This window comes from Coffea eugenioides, chromosome 10 (assembly GCF_003713205.1).
Source record: "Coffea eugenioides isolate CCC68of chromosome 10, Ceug_1.0, whole genome shotgun sequence".
NCBI lineage: Eukaryota > Viridiplantae > Streptophyta > Magnoliopsida > Gentianales > Rubiaceae > Coffea > Coffea eugenioides.
The window spans coordinates 14,530,469-14,548,212 of record NC_040044.1 but is presented as its reverse complement, the minus strand read 5'-3'; the positions used below and the strand labels follow the sequence as shown (position 1 = coordinate 14,548,212).

Below are 17,744 nucleotides of genomic sequence, written 5' to 3'. Positions count from 1 at the left end.
ATCATAACTCTCTTGAAGTTCTTGTATCCATAGTGGCTTAACGATGGAAAGGGCCGAACATGATCCCTGCTGTGCTGTTTGATCCTGGTCTCCTCCATGCAATCTAGACAATGTATCTACTACCATGTTTTCTACTTTTTTTTGTATTGAATCTCATAATCTAAACCCAACAATTTGGTCAACCATTTGTGTTGTAATGCAGTAGTAAGCCTCTGATCTAGCAAATACTTTAATGATTGATGATCAGTTTTAATAACAAAGTGATATCCCACCAAATAGTGTCTCCACTTAGTCATTGCCATAACTAGTGCCAGTCATTCCCAGATTTTTAGGTGACTGACAGGTTGTCGAGCCTGTACAATAATAAATACCTGCTCAAATAAAATATAATTTCTGTAGATAGTGGTAAGTAGGGTTGAATCCACAGGGACTGGGGATATTTGTCTCTTTTGAAATTCAAACTAACCAAGGAGGTTTTTTTTTTTATATAAAAATGGTAATAATTAAACTGTTCAAATAAAAATAAATAGCCAACTAAAAATTAAATGATAAATTACCAAATTAATAATAACTAAGCTCTAGCCAGGAAATAACTTCGGTAAAGGTTCACCTAATTGATCATTGATACAGAGATAATTCCAATTATTAACTAATAAATAAGTTATAACTACCAAACAAGCGATGACAGTCAACTTCTCCTTACTGTGTCGGTGATTAAGGTACGTCTGTTAATCACTACTCTAATTGAGAAATAATCCTAAGTACACCCGTAAGATTTAATTCCCCAATTGTCTTAAGTATTAGAGGAGCCCTATTCTAATCAAATAACACGCTACCAGGGTTATTTTAGATTAGCCTGCGTATTCCTCTGACATAAATCCAATTATGACAGTTGCCACTATTTTAGAGCAATTAAACAATTACGGATATAACGCTCCAATTGACATTAGTTTGCCAAATTAATTCAACCTCCGGACCCAGGATATACAATTAACAAAACAATCATAAGCACTACAATCAGACAATATGCAAATACCAATAAATAAGATGAATAAATAAAATTAATTCGATCTCACAATTTTTAGATGAACCAAAGCCTCCATTATTCCTTGACTAGAAAAAAAAGATTTAGTTCATCCCTGTTGAAACAATTTCACACAAAATTGCAGAAATAATTGTCGCGTACATTGTCCTCAATTGAGATGAAAATTCCGAATGAATAAGAAAAAGATGACAAATTCAAGTCTGACTAATTGTCTCCTCCAATGGCCTCTGTGGCACACGAATAGAATAAAAAAAATAAAACTAGCAAGACCCAATCTCCTAATGTCTGCCTACCTTCCCTTTTTTTTAAAAAGCTTCCTAACAAAAGAGTTAAGAGGAGTCCTAATAGGATTCCCCTTCTGCCGCACTTTGACCAACAAATAAGGAAACAAAATCAAGAACAATCTCCTTTTTCTGCTACTACTTAAACTCCTCTAATAATTGGCACGGGAATTAATCCTACGCATCTCATGTTCATCGAGGACATATGACTAGCAATTGCATCAGCTGGCAGATTTTGTGACCCTGCTTTGCAACTCTAGATGTCCCGCTTCAATTAGCAAATGTAATGAGAAATTTGTATTTTTTTTACCATAATTTATTCCAACTCCCTGCAATAAGCACAAATGCCAAAAGTGAATAGAATCCGCCAATTAATACATATTTGTTAAGACAATAGGAGGGAATTAATTATAAAATAAATGACAAAATTGTGACCTATGAATTCCCCCCATACCTAGATCATACTTGTTCTCAAGCATGAAAACAACAAATCAATACTACTTCTCGACAATGACTATCACTCCATCTACCTATTGCCAAGATATCGAGAAAACACATATCAAACATCAATGGTCGAGATCCAAAAAACATCACCCTGATTAGCTTCTAAACCGCAGACTCCTCCAATTTATGGCTAACTATTCTAAGAAAAAGGAATGATCGATCAACATTTATCAGCAAATAGTCCAACTATTAACCAAAATCTCAACATTAAACTCATAGATTGGCAAGCTGACTTTAATTACATATTTACACAACCTTTGCACTTTTTTTTGTCTCCCTTTTTTTTCAATAGTAATAATAATAGATTTAGTCTCTATCCATTAGAGCCTTTTGACGCGAACTCCAATATTTGTCAGATGAAGGAGCCCGGTTACTCAGCTCCTATCACTATGAGACCACGTACTCATAGATATTACTACTTTTTGACGCGAGAGTCGACACTTTTGGTGGAGACCCCCGGTTACTTAGTAGTAATAACTAACGGAGTACAACCAAATTTATTCACAACCAGGCAACAAAATAACTCAAGATATCATATAAAACAACAGCAGCTAGCCTCAATTCCTCGAACATGGAGAATTAAAGTTAATAATTGGACCAATTCACATAAAAAATGCCGAGCAGTTATTCCATATGCCTAGAAAAGTTAACCAAAAATTGTAAGAGTCACAAAATCATCGATATTCACCAAAGAGATATTTTTTGGATTTAACCAAATTAATAATAATTGTTAGTATGATAGATTAGACGAATTTTATATATGCTATGAGCACCTGTAAAAAAAATTCATAAATATACTAAATTGACTCTTTCTATACTCGTAATTCCCATTAGAGTAGTCTGGGATAGCTGTTTCGAATGATTCTAGTGTATCCAAACATGCAATTGCACGAAATTTGCGAGCACCAAACTTCCGCTAATGCCTCTCGTGGTGGGTTAGGTGTTTTCACAAATTTTATCGCTTTGAGGGACACAGAGATTTACCATAAGTTTGTTAGGAACTAGTCAATTTCGAATTGTTATCATTTGTGTACCTGATGCAGCCCATTAATTTGGTTAAAAAATTAGTGTCCTTTCTGTCATCACAGGCAGAGTATCCGAGGCAACGATGCCCTACATGAATCTTGACGGTAGCCGCTGCAACATACAACAGATTCCTCAGGTTTTCTATTTACCATTTGTATCAGTCCGTAAGCCATGGACTGGTGATCACCACCAAGAACTTAAATCTTGATAGTGTTGGGTGTTGGTGATCACCACCAACATAGAAATGTCAACGTTGTGATAAAAAAAGAATTTGTATTTATCCGCAAAACTTGCCTTTAATCATATCCAACGACTGCCTTTTTTGTTTTTTACTTTTACCAACCCCACAAAGCGAAAAAGAAAAAGTAATTACCATTTCCGTTTTCCTCATTACAAAGTCGTTTTCATACTCAGTCATCGCCGATAAGATTTATCACCATTATTGTTAAGCTCCATGTGAACTACCTGAAGCTAATAATAGCAATTCTAACTAACGCAAGTTGGCTCAATTAATAAAGACAAACTACTTTCTCACAAAAAGTAATTTATTTAAATTCCGTTATTAAGGTGACGACTATATTAGTGAGCGATTTAAAAGTAATCATGTAAGTAATCTATGGTTTTGGGAGCATGCTCTAACTCATGATAATAATTGAAACTGAATCTATCCATTACCCCAAAAAAAAATGCAAATCCAGCTCTAGATCCATTATTGTTAGAACTGGATCCAGTCTTGATCTCGTACTTAATTTGTAGCAAAATAATAATAATAATAATAATAATAATAGAAAATGACTTCCACGGGCCAAGTCAGCTATACCCCTGTTGATTGATGAAGTTACTGCAATCTAGGATCAAAATTGAGTACTCCCTCCATCCCATAATTAGAGTCGTCTTTTTGGAAAATTAACTTTTTAATAGAATATTGAATCATTGTATTTGAATAAGGTGGATTTGGGTGATTTTATAATGTTATCTTTAAATTCAAAATTTAAAGGTACGAGTAATGCAGAGCAGCTACTTTTTCAAATGGTAAATATTGAAAACTAATAAAATATTGTGCTGACTTTTAAAAAGTTACTCTTATTTTGTAACATCTAACAAATAAAACTATGATATTACCAATAAGAGGGAGGAAGTATTTATATGTGTATGTTGACGTTCTCAGCTAGAGCCTGCAAATTCCATATATGTTAAACACTAATCAAAAGAAAAACTTTGCATATATAGCTAGTTAGTTCTCAACCAATAAAGAAGTCGATCGAAATCGATGACATCAAGATGGATGCTGTTGTGAATGGGTTGGATCCTATTCAAGTCTAACATTAGGTAGGATTTGGATTTAATTTCTTAAATTTAAACCTAAACCTTGTAAGAGAGTCACGAGTCTAAATTATACTACAAAAAAAAAGATTTCTAGTGACAACAATATTTGTCAGGAAAATATACGTATTTTGTCAGGAAAAGTTTTCGTGACACCAATGTCGTCAGAGAAGATTAGTCACCTATACGCCGTCGGCAAAAGGTTTTCCTGACAACTATTGGAATTGTCGTCAAGAAAGGTGTTATTTTATGTGACGCATCATTAGGAAAGGTAATCGTGATGATTTGATCGTCAGGGAAAGACCTCATATTCTTGACGATCCTTTGTCGGGAAAGACCCTGAACTTTGTCACTAAATTTTTGATTGTCAAGAAAAGTCCTACATTGAAACTTGTGAGGAAACTTTAATGACAATGCAATATCATTTTTCCTGACGACAGCTGCATCACTATAATATATTAATTTCTAATTTGACCATTCAGCCTTTTTAAGCCCAGCAATTTTAGTGACAACAATGACCGTATCTTTTTTTTGAATAATAATTTTTTATTTTATTTTTAAAAAAATTTTAGCAGAGCTTCCCCTCACAAATGGACGAAATCTCCCTGCCAACAAGCCCAATTTCAAGAAAAATTAAAACTCCTGACTAAACCATCGCATATCATCTATTTAGACACTCCATCCAATCAAAATATAAAAGTATGCAAGCAAAATATCAACCAAAACTTCACAAATTATCATTAGTAGGCAACCATAATATGTCAAACCACAAAAGTTAACTATGTCAAACATTTACACATCATCACATTCCATGATTTGAAACCAATATAAACATTGCTATTTCTCCCTAGATAACTGCCATATACCTAACATATGCTAAAACCAAAAGATGGACTTTAATTCCATGGTCAACAAAATACTAGAGATCGATGATATCAAAATAGAAGAGTTCTTCAGTATGAGCCAAAAGCAATCCACAAGTTCACCCCAAACCTGTACAATAAAACCAAGAAAAATCTGAAATCAGAGAAATAATAGAATGGTATGCAAAAGATGTATTTTTGTTATGATGCATGGATGATCACTACAAATTGCTTAGGGACCACCTAATAATGAGTACAAGCAATGCATTAACTTGTACCAGAATAATTACTATGCTGCAAGTAACCAATACTACACCAGGAAATACAAATCATAACATAAATTGTTCCACATCTATTTGCTACTACCTAACTACCTAACTCCCCAGCTCGCATCTATTTGCTACTACCTAACTACATTACAGCAATACATGATTTACCCAATAAGCCTACAACTAAAGATTAGCATTTCATGATATTGGGTTAGCCAAGAATTAGACCTAAGCATCCTCCACCAGGTCAAGTTGATGGGGCGCAATATCTGTTCAAGCAGATGAAAGCAAAAGGCCATTTCTCACTCAGCTTTCAACCTTGAGTTAAATGAATGAATTAGCAGCCTCCACTTGGCACGACTGCGATCAAGTCCCACAGTCTTCTTGGAGAAACATGTTAGGTGTCAATCCAATATTTGCAACTAAACTACTCAATCAATACACACTTTCCTCATGAAACTAAACTTCTTGAAGTGCTAGATTTAACTCGTGTGCCGACTTGGCAATTGAACCACCTCTTCTGGAAAACCCCAAAACAAATAAGCAACAAAGAAATCATCATGTGCGTACATTGAGAACAGCAATTTAGGGAGAGAACAATCACCTGCAAAGTACAGGCAAGCAACGCTTAACCTTTTCAAGCTCAACAAAGCATGTATTGCAGCGTTCCAACCTTTTGCACCAACCCAACAAGAGTCTCAGAATTAGGAGACTTCAGATAATACGGATAATAAGAGATGTTTTGAGATATTGAATCACACCTTTGCTCTGCCTCAATATCCACTCCTACGGATGAAGGTGCTGATATAGAAGAATATATTACTGACCCAAATACTCTGACCAGCTTCAGAAGCATCTCCAATGAGATATTTTGATGCCTGCAGAATAATATGTATCACATGCCAAGAGAACAGAATAAGTAATCAGTTGGAAACAATTCACATTTACAGGCATGTCAAACCAATAAAGGCATCCATTCAAACAGTTCATGGAAAACCTTTATACAGCAAATTACCTTTTGTTGTAAGAAAAATCTGTGCAATTAGATCTGAGCAAGATAGATAAATATCACCATGTGAAAAGTTTAACTCAAAAGAGTTTTCTATTTATCCGTCGCCACGTAAAAATTCAATTAACTGTTTCTATATTACATTGTCACAACGTAAGAAGTTCATTAATAAAACCTGCCTTCTCAAAGTCCAGGGCAAGCCAGTTAAATAGATCTTGTACCTCAGTTTCTTTCATAGCTACCCATCTAACAAAAAGGAAATTTAACACAGAAGTTTCTATTGCCATTTCTCAGCTAGCAAAAGTTTAGATTAAAGCTCACAGCGTGCAAAAGTTGGCAAATGGAAAGTGGGCTGGTAAGAAAAAGATATTAATGGAACAGAAATGATAACTTTTAACTAACATGCACCTATACAAAGAGATGTCAAGGCCAAATCATCATTATTTTTTTTCAATTTACTTTATTATGAAATCACGAGACTGACTTCACTGTACTGTTAGCAAACAGCTTAGATCTATTCCAGATATGTATCATAGATCCAACAAAATTCCAATTGGGCTGGTAAGAGAAAGATACTAATGGAACAAAAATGATAATTTTTAACTAAAAACACACCTATATGAAGAAATATCCAGGTAGAATCATCTTTTTCTCAATTTAAATAACTAAGAAACAGTGTGACTGGCTTCACTGTTATTTTAGCAACCAGCTTAGATGTATGTCAAATGTCTTGTAAATCCAACAAAATTCCAATTTGTAATAGGCTTAGACTATAAAAGAAGCCAGAGACTGCTGCTTAAACATCTTTACCTGTCCATCTCACTTTCAAGAGCATTTACAGGGCAAATGAGAAGAACTATGACACATCAACATAATGCCAAGAATTATGACAGCAGAAATTTGTCCTGTAAACCCTGCCATTCCACCTTTAATCTGGAAATGGAAGAACAACTGAATCTGAAGTCACACATCCAGTATAGATAATCACAGTAGCAACTAGCATTGCTGTCATAATTCTCACATCTCAACTCTGTTAGTAAGCTAAATTCAAGCAATGAGATTTAGGCCGTGGTAAGTCACTAACATGCTCCATTTTTTATTGCAACACTGGGATTTCTCCACCACCAAATTATCCTGGGCCATCTTCACTTTTTTGTTATATGGGTGATGCATAGGAAAAAGTGTCAGTAGTGTTCGAAGACTATCCTTGCAGTAAGTAGCAAGGATGCAACCACTGAGAACACATTGCTGGTTTCCCCATAGCCAGTCTTAAAATTTCTTTCAGTGTTCCATGCTGACCTGAAATTTATCTATTATCTTCACCCAAAACAAAATACAACTACCTCATATAAAAGCCACTCAAATGTAGTTCAAACTATGTAGACATACGTATAAAAAAGACTGGACAATAGTACACCCATTTTGACTAACCAAGTCGAAATTTCCTCTTTTTTTGGCCATGAAATCCAAACAACATTACCACACTTCTAATCCAATAACCAATATTTGCACCAGGACATATAACCCAAGGAAATATTTAGAAACTTAATTGTAATTTAAGTACATATTCTTAATCTACAACTGCATTGTATAAAAAATAATGCCATTTCATGAAATATCGATCTTTCATCAAAAGGGTAAGCTAAAAATTGTAACTTTTCTGTTAAATAGCGAAGCAACAAAACTGAAAAATTGAGCTGATTGCAAATTCCATAGTCAGACCTGAAAAATTGAATTGACTCACCAGTCAGAGCCGACTGCCAATTCCACTATTGTACTTTCAGTACCTTGAGCAGAGCTGAAAAATTGATGACTTGGAAATAGGAGGAGCAACCAAAACAGGATACCAACCGGGTCAATTTTCAAAGGATCTCTGTCGAGCAAGCGAGCATCAGCAAGAATGATATCAACAAGTTTTCTACTGATTATATCCCCGGGCACAAGAATTTAAACATCTTCCTGGGTTTTGACGAACAGAGAAAGAGAGAGATGAATAAAATACCCACTATAAAAATAAAAAATGAACCAATTAAGGACAAAATTGAAGGGTGATTTGGAGAAAAGGAACTGATTCAAGACAAAATTGAAGACAAAATTGAAGGATTATTTGATTTTTACATCACCTTAGACCATCGTGTTGTCTCTCTTGTTGAAAGAGATGAAGACAAGTTCGAGTTCGTTGTTGTTCTTTGTTGTTGGAGATATGAAGACAAGTTACAGATTTGGAGAAAGTGTTTCTTTGTCGTTGTTGTTCCAAAAGTAAGAGATACGGAAAAGTGTTTCTTTGTTTCCCGGTTTCCATGTCATAAGTCTGTTTCCTTCTAAATTTTTTTGGGTCCAAAATGGGGAAAAAACTGGTGGGAAAAAAATGGAGGGAGAATGAAAACTTTTCCTGACGAATTGATGTGGGGAAAGTAACTCTAGACAATGAAAAAAATAGAAAAACATGTTTGGCTTCTGAAGGACATTTGCCTGACGGGTTGTCATAAAAAGTATTGTTTTTGTAACGAATAGGTTGGTTGTCATGAAAAATTTGTCACGAAAGAAATAATTTTTTGTAGTGTAATTTTCTATGATCCATACCCAAAGTTAGGTCCAAAATAGATCGTACCCAAACCCATGTATAAATACACACACACATGTATAAATACACACACACACACTCTCTCTCAATATATATATATATAAATTTATAAAATAATCTAATATTCTATACCATTGGATTGAATAGAGCAAGGTTTCATGATTCTTTTATTAATAGATATGCTATTAATTTAAGAAAATACCACCCCCAGGGGAGGGGGTCAAACCTATAGGAACGAGTTAATTTTCTTTACTTTAATTATTATAGAAAAATAATAAAATTCAAAGGAATTATTTTTAACTAATTAAATAAGAAAATAGATAATCAAATCTAATAAAAAAAGGTGAGAAAAATAATTGGGAAAGACTTGGATTTCAGATTTTGTTCTAGTGTTAGAATTAATTATCCACTTAATTTCTTAACATGTTAAGAATGTACCACATAAAGTTACTTTAAATTATTTCTCGATACATCTAAATTGTGCCTAATTAAATCTCATGTCTCTCTCTAAATTACAAGTATTTAGTTAAACCCTCTAAGATTCTAGGTGATATAATTATGTCATGTACATTCTAATCTACTCTTGTAATTAGGTCAAGTATGTTTACCTATATAACGCACAATTGTATATTCCTTCTCAGATCAATACAAACCCTAAGAGCATGTTTATAGTGACCAATCACAAATATGTAATTAAATCAAGATAAATAAATCAAGACAAAATTTAAGAATTTAAACAAGAGAAATAATTAAATCTCTTTCACAAAACCCTAACCCTAGAATGGAATTAATTCAACATATTCATAATTAAAATCAAGAATTCAAGAAACAACAATAATATTGGAGAATAAAGTAAAGAAAACTTCTCAGTTTGTCCGGCTTCAATCCCCGTATTGGTTGCTCCTTGATTCTTCCATCTCTTCTTCTTGATCTCTCAAGAAACATATGTAAAAAGGATAAACTAAAGTTTAGTTTAGTGTTTTCTAACCAAAAAATGACATAGAATACTCCTATTTGTAGTCTCTCAAAATTGTATCCCAAATATGGTAGGAATAGGTCTTAAAAGGTTGCTAAAATCGAGTTTGAGTACATTTCCCGATGAAGTCCGACCCGAAGCCCATCCCCTAACTTGTTTCGATGTTCACAAACTATCAAAATCCTAGGAAGTAGGTGTGAAGTCCTTTTCAATGTCCGGTGCTAGACATGGGTATAGGTGACAAATCAACCCATTTAATTAAATTTATCAACACCCGCCCATGAATAGATAGGTATGGGTATCTTAAGTTTTTGCATATGGGTATAAATGGGTTACCCAATAATACCCATTTAAATGGGTATTATTGGGTAACCCATCAAACCCAATTAACCCATTTAGAATTGTTTTCCCCCCAAATCTCCTCTCTTCCCCCGCCCATTTTTTTCTTCAGATTTTTCATTTTGTTATGATGTTAACTACTTTTATTTTATTATTATTGTTATTTGTTGGTTTTATTTTATCATTTTATTTTCTCTTAATTTGTTAACTTACTCATTTTTTAGCATTACCAATTTATGATGAGTTTTAGCCTCTTTTCCTACATTTCCAAAATGAAATTTTAAATTTACACAAAAAAAATATTAGGGGTTCAAAATTTTTGGATTAAGTTTTTATGTTAATTTGTATAGTACTTAATTTAAAATTTTATATTCTTATTATTCAATTATTAAATAGTATGTAATTTTGCGACAAGAGTACAGACAGGAAAAAAATTGATAATTAGGCTTATTGAACATTATAAGTAAATATTTAAAACTAATGATGGGTGCAAAGAGTGGTATAAATTGATAATTTAGTTTGCAAAAATGAATTTAAATGAGTTTACAAAAAGTTAAAATAAATGGGTTATAAATGGGTAATTGGGTTACCTAATTCATTTTTTGACTTACTCATTTATACCCATCTAATTAAATGAGTATAAATGGGTTGACTCACTTATACCCATTACCCATTTTACCCAACCCAAACCCGCTCAAGTCATCCATTTTGACACCTCTAGACATGGGATCCACAGGCCTTTACTTGGGGCACATTCCCCACAGCTAATTGTCGAACAACGGATGTGAGCTCCGACAACTGTTGCTGAATAGATGTTGACTCCACCTCATTAACTCTGCGGGTAGGGTTACTCTCACGGAAGCCAAACTGTTGAGAATTCTCTGCCATAGCTTCAATGAGCAGCCATGCTTCCCTCGGGGTCTTATTTGCCAGTGCTCCCCCACTCGCAGCGTCGATGATACTCCTATCAGTTGACTGAAGTCCTTCATAGAAATATTGGATTAACAGTTGTTCACTAATTTGATGCTGTGGGCATCTAGTGCACAACTTGTTAAACCTTTCCCAATAGTCGTACAAGGACTCCCCGGGATACTGTTTAATGCTGCAGATTTCCTTCCTCAAACTCGCAGCCCGGGATGCAGGGAAGAATTTCTCCAAAAACTTCTTTTTCAACTGTGCCCATGTGGTAATACTACCCGCTGGTAGGTAGTATAGCCAATCTTTTGCTGCATCCTTGAGAGAGAAGGGGAAAGCTCTAAGTCTTATCTGCTCCTCAGTCACCCCAGGAGGTTTCATGCTAGAGCAAACTACCTCGAACTCCTTGACGTGCTTGTGGGGTTCTTCGCCAGAGAGGCCATGGAAAGAAGGTAGGAGGTGAATCAACCCCGACTTCAGTTCGAAAGCAGTATTCTCAGCCAAAGTGGGGAATGTGATGCATAAGGGCTGGTGAGTCAGCTCCGGGGCAGCCAGCTCCCTCAATGTTTGGGTGTTGGCCATGCTTACTTCGTCTTCCGTTGACTCGTTTGCAGCAAATAAGTGCCCTTCTTTTTGCCTCTTGGTCTCTTGCCTCCGCCTACGCGCTGCCTTCTCAACCTCAGGATCGTATACCAATTCACCTGTACGAGAAGAACGGGCATAAACTAGCAAAAATACCAAGAAGAATAAAATAAAATAAAAACTGAATTTGAAAAGAAACAAATAATCCAAACGCCAGCTCCCCGGCAACGGCGCCAAAAATTGACAGGTGCCGAACCTGCACAATAATAAATACCTACTCAAGAAAATTACAAATTTTGTATATAGCGGTGAGTAGGATCGAATCCACAGGGAGCAGGTAGGAAATTATTTCTTTCCAAATCAGTAGAACAAAATTGGGGGATTTTCAATGGGAGAGAAATAAATAAAATAAAAGTAAAATAAAAATAAAGCGAACTAAGTTCAAAACCAACTCACAAAGCACAATTCACTAAAAATAGCAATTAACAAAAGTTCTACCCAAAGGATCAACTGCTCAGGCACGGTCCAATTAAATGATCATCGATGCAAAGATATTTCATCCATTTATCACTAGGTTGGTTATAGTTATCAATAAGCTCTGACAACCAGTTCTTCCTTACCTTTTCGACAGTCAAGGTACGACCATTGACTGCTTCCCTAACCAGATAACAACCCTAGGTACGACCATAGGAATTTAATTACCCAATTGCATTAAAGTTAGAAGAACCCAACCCTAACCAATAAACACGCTAAGAGGGTTTATTTAAGCTAGATCCTGCGTTTCCCCATCATAAAACCAATTATGGTGGTTGCCACGGGGTGTTAACTAAATGAACAATTACGGATTCTATTTAATTAACGTGGCAGTAGGCTATTAAATTAAATCAAATACCCGGCCGTTGATATTCAATTAATAAAATACCCATGAACAATTAATTCAGGAAACGTACGAATAGCAATTAATTGGAGGAAATAATGAAGATTCGGTTAGATCTCACAGATATTATGGACCGCGCCTTCGCGTCAACCTTTGGGTAGAGGAGGAAATTAGCCGCTCCTCATCGTGTCAATCCCGCGTGATTTAATTGAATTCATTCAATTATTCGCCGAAGAATTGGGGAAAGGAAGTTAATTGCGGCAACAACGAAGAAGATCCTGCTTTTGCATTCGTTTTAGGACCGCAATCGCAAAGCAAAACAACCAACGCGAATTGCCTCAAAACAAGGGTTACAACCCAGCAGTCAAATCCGTACCAGACAAAAGCTAAAGGGAAGAAAATTACGTCCTTCCCGAAAGAGAACAAAAGGAAACTTAAAGCTCAAATCCAATTGCGGCTGACGGAAAGCGAAAGAAGAGAAAAAGCGTCTGACCGCTGACCAACGTAGGAAAAGAAAACTAAACCTAAAAGATAGATGATCCTTGAATCTTCCTTGTTTCCCTTTTTATATCCGCCGCACAAGAGATGTAGAAAAGAAAAAGACGTCTGGAACAAAGGCCTGGAGCAAAGCTTTGTCTCCAGAGTTCTGATCCCACGCTTTGGGTTCACGTGGACCGCAGTCCGGCTTTCGGTTTCGTCCACCTTCTAAGGCGTGGCCACGCTCTGAAATGGAAAGTCTTCTGGAAATTTACCCCGCGATATCATTTTAATGCTAACCACCTACAATTCACACAAATATCAAATATGAGTGAATTTCCCTTTCTTAGCACCGTGAATAGCCAAAATTAGAACAAGATGACAATGCAAAACGTGCCAAATAACGGCTCTATCAAACTCCAATTCCCATATTTTGCCCTTCTACATGTTGTCCCACCTCAACACTAATGTTCAGTAGGTTATCATCCTCCCCCACCCTTTCCTCCTCATCTTGTGCTATTTCTATTTCTGAGATGCTCATCTGATATTCGATCTGTTGTGATTTGTGATACTCCTCCCAGTCCTTGATTGCTTTCCTGATGACTTCCATTGGATGTCTATCGTTCTCTTCGAATTCAGCTTCATTCCTGGCTTTCCAGATCTGCCAAAGTATTTTCATTGTTAAGGCTATGTGTTCCCTTCCATCCTTTCGCGTCTACACTTCCATTAACATGCTCTACCATCTCCTGAAATCAGCAGTGTGCTCCATAAGTCCATCCCACTGGAGGGGTGCCATCCGCCATATCATTTGTGCTTGTTTGCAATGAAAGAATATGTGTTCCACTGTTTCACTATTTTCCCCACATAGTTTGCAGATTACGTCACCTTTGCCTGTTCATTTATGTATTGCTTCCCTACTTGGCAAGGCTTGGTTCAAACTTTTCCAAACAAACAGCTTTTGTTTGTGCTTGATCTTCATCTTCCATAGCTGTTTCCAGACTTTTCCACTTCCTCCTTCCCAGCTTGTCTCTCTCTTAACTCTTCCGTTTGCTTCCAGCTGCTTTTTCTCTCTTGTTATTGCTTCATATGCTGAGCAAACTGTGTATTGTCCATTTTCGCTATGGCTCCAAAAATAGCAGTCAGGTCTACCAGTTAGGCTTACAGGGATTTTGAGTATCTGTCCCGCTTCTCTTGCATTAAAGGTCTTGAAAATTAGAGGTGAGTTCCATCTAAATTTGGAAAATCTTGCAACTTGGGGGTTTTGGGGACTCTACTTTGCCTTCTTTGCCATCCTGAATCCAAGCATCCTCCCAAATTTGGTACCCTTGTCATTCCCTATTTTCTTCCTTGCTCCTCTCCTTAGCTCCTCTCTTGCTCCCATCATGCTTTTCCATATCTAGGAAGAGTTGCATTTTACTTCACAGCTTAAAGGTGACTTCTTCTGATAATACTTAGCTTTCATCACCTTGCTCATCACAGGTTTGGCCAGGTGAGGAGCTTCCAGATTTGTTTGCCCAGCAAGGCTTTATTAAAGCCTTGTAAGTCTTTAAATCCTAAGCCACTATTGTGCTTTCCAGTTGCCATTTTTTTCCATGAACACCAATGCACTTTCCTTTTTCCATTATCCTCTCCCCACCAGAACCTTGCCATTAGAGCATGTATATCTTTGCATAGCTTCATTTGACATTGCCATGGTTATAGCTTTCAATAAAACCTCTTTTCCTGCTTGGGAGAGCTTCTTGTTGCACCAGTTAGAGATTGTTTTCTAACATATGTCTCGGACAAAACCAAAAATCTGGTCCTTGGTTCTAGTGATGACCATGGACAGCCCCAAATACTTCCCTTGATGTACTACCTTTATATTTCCTAATCTACTGCAAATTTCCTTTTGTTCCTCCTGTTCCACATTCTTGCTAAAAAAGACTGATGACTTTTCCATGTTTATTATTTGTCTTGAGCCTTGTTCATATGTTTCCAATATCTTCATCACCTCTTCAGCTTGAGCATTTTCAGCTTTGCAAAAAAAATCAGAGAGTCATCTACAAAGAAAAGGTGATTGATTGATTGTCCATTTCTACTTATCTTCATTCCTGTCAGCTTATGGTTGCTTTATGCATGAGTCAACAAATTGGAGAAACCTTCTGATACTAATAAGAAAAGGTAAGGTGATAGAGGATCACCTTGCCTAATTCCCCTTGAAGGTGTTACATATCCTTTTGATTCCCTATTTATGTTGAAAGAGAAAGTAGCTGTTGTGATGCATTCCATAATCCAGTTGATCCATATCTCACTGAATCCCATTTTGGTCATCATTGCCTTCAAGTAGTTCCACTCCATCCTGTCGTAGGCCTTTGACATGTCTAACTTTAAAGCCATAAAGCCTTGAGATCCCTGCCTTTCGTTTTTAAGGTAGTGCAAGTACTCATGAGAAATGTAACATTGTCCAAATTTGTCTTCCAGGCACAAAGGCTGCCTGGTTTTTACTGATGTAGTTATCCAACACTTTTTTCAATCTGTTTACAAGAATTTTGGAAATGATTTTATACAGAACATTGCAAAGGCTTATAGGCCTGAACTGCTTGATTTCAATGGGGTTTTCTACCTTAGGTATCAGGGATATGATGGTATGGTTGACTGCTTTCAGCATATGGCCAGAGTGGAAAAAACTTTTGATGGCCTGAATGATGTCTGTTTTGAGGATGTACCAAAATTTTTGAAAGAAGATTGGTGTCATGCCATCCGGGCCAAGAGATTTTGTTGGGTTCATGGAGAATAAAGCTTCTTTAATTTCTATCTCCCTAACAGGTACGATAAGTCCTACGTTCATTTGGTCAGTGATGGTCTGTGATATTCCCTCTAGGACCATATCTGCATGATCAACCCCCTTACTACTGAAGAGGTCTTTATAATGCTTCACCACTTCTTCTCCTATCTCCTCTTCTGTGTTTGTGCAGGACTGATCCTCTTTTTGTAACTGGTTAATCTTATTTCTTTTCTTTCTACCCTTCACACTAGAGTGGAAGAAATAGGTATTCCTATCCCCCTCCTTGAGCCATTGAACTCTAGATTTCTGGATCCAGAAAGTCTCTTCTTCATCATAAGCCTCCTTCCATTGCATTTTAAGCATCTTGTTTCTCCCCTTTATGGCAGTCACTGTTTTTTAGTTCCTCCAATTGCTTCTTCACCTTTTCAATGTTCTTCCTAGCATTTCCTTGAAAGTTGTTTCTCCACTTGAGGATTGCTATTCTGCATGTCGCAATTTTCCTATGTACTTTATACAGTCTTGAGCCTATTTGATCCTCTTCCCAAGCCTGCTTAATCACATGTTCCAAACCCTCCTTTTTCAGCCATCTCCTATCGAATAAGAACATTTTTTTCCTTCTTTCTCTTAGAGGGTTGGAATCCAGTAAGATCATGCTATGATCTGAGCCAAAATTTTCAACGTGTTTAACACTAGCTCTATCAAACTATTGGCTCCAAGCACTGCTCCCCAGAGCTCGATCAAGCCTTTGTTTAATTTCCCCTTCTTGAGTCCAATGATTACTCCATGTCCAGGGGTTGCCTTCAAATCCCAAATCTATGAGTCCATTTTGATTAATGAAGAGTCTAAAATCCTTGAAAGAGCATTCCTCCCTTCTTTTGCCCCCCCATTTCTCCTCATTGGAAGTGATATCATTAAAGTCTCTTGAAATCAACCACCTTTGTCCCCATAGCTCTTTTCTTCTCTCTATCACCCTCCACTGATTCCTCCTAATCTGATCATCAGTACTAACATAAATTCCTATGAACCACCAGTCCACGTTAGTCTTAGTGTCCATAATGTGAACTTCCATAGTAAAAGCAGTGGTAAAAACATCTAAAATCTTCACCTCATTATTCCACATTACTGTCATCCCTCCTGATTTATTCATTGATTCCACCACACTTTCCTCAAACCTCAACTGTTTTTGTGGTTTTCCCGTGAAGTGTTTTCTGTTTTTGGTTTCACACAAGAAAACCATGTTTGGGGAGAGGAGGTTGCAAGTCTCCCTCAACTGGGGAATTGTCAAGGGGCTCCTAGCACCTTGACAATTCCACACCATGACTTTCATTTATCCATTGGTGACCATGTTGGGCTGGTCACCTCCCTCTTTCCATGGTTTACACAACTTTCTTGGCCTATCTCCATCTTCCCCTTTTTTCCAACTACCTCAACCACATCAACGTCCACCATATCTTCATCCACTAACTGAAATTTCCTCTTCCCTGTATTTTCTTTGTTCTTCAAGAGGTTTTGTATATCTTTCACAGGTTTTTTTCCTCACAACTGGAGTCTTTAACTGTTTCCTAGTCCTTCTGATAGTTTTTTGATTGCTTGCCTCCTCCAAAACCTCCACTTGTTCCTCTACCTGCATACTCTCAGTTTCTAGTTCCTTCAAAAGTTGTTCCACAGGTCTCTCCAACACAATATTCAGATGTCCTATATGAGACGTCCCTTCACCAGCTTGCTTTGCCTGTTCTTCTCTCCCTTCCCTAACATTTTACTCTCCTCCATTCCTGGGACCTTTTGTTTTTCTTTTTCTTTACTTACTAGATTGCTTCCTCCTTGCATACCAGTCTCGTTAGTTCCATTCTCCTTTTCCCCTTGATCATTGGTATCAAGTTCCTTTTTTTCCATCAGTTTTCCTCCTCCTC

At 36.6% G+C, this 17,744-nt stretch overlaps 1 protein-coding gene across 2 annotated transcripts; it reads right to left on the bottom strand.

Moving 5' to 3' along the window:
- Positions 1 to 5,583: 5,583 nt before the first annotated feature.
- LOC113750124 (katanin p80 WD40 repeat-containing subunit B1 homolog) lies at positions 5,584 to 7,145 on the bottom strand. Of its 2 annotated transcripts, none has more exons than XM_027294064.1 (4): positions 7,131 to 7,145; positions 6,073 to 6,189; positions 5,916 to 5,984; positions 5,584 to 5,831 (listed from the first exon to the last, which is right to left on the bottom strand). In XM_027294064.1, the coding sequence occupies exons 1-4, from the start codon at positions 7,136 to 7,138 to the stop codon at positions 5,771 to 5,773; spliced, it is 255 nt and encodes an 84-aa protein (XP_027149865.1). In that variant the 5' UTR covers positions 7,139 to 7,145; the 3' UTR covers positions 5,584 to 5,770. The 2 variants fall into 2 exon arrangements, with proteins under 2 accessions (XP_027149865.1, XP_027149866.1); XM_027294065.1 differs by having other exon boundaries at positions 5,584 to 5,828.
- Positions 7,146 to 17,744: the final 10,599 nt, after the last annotated feature.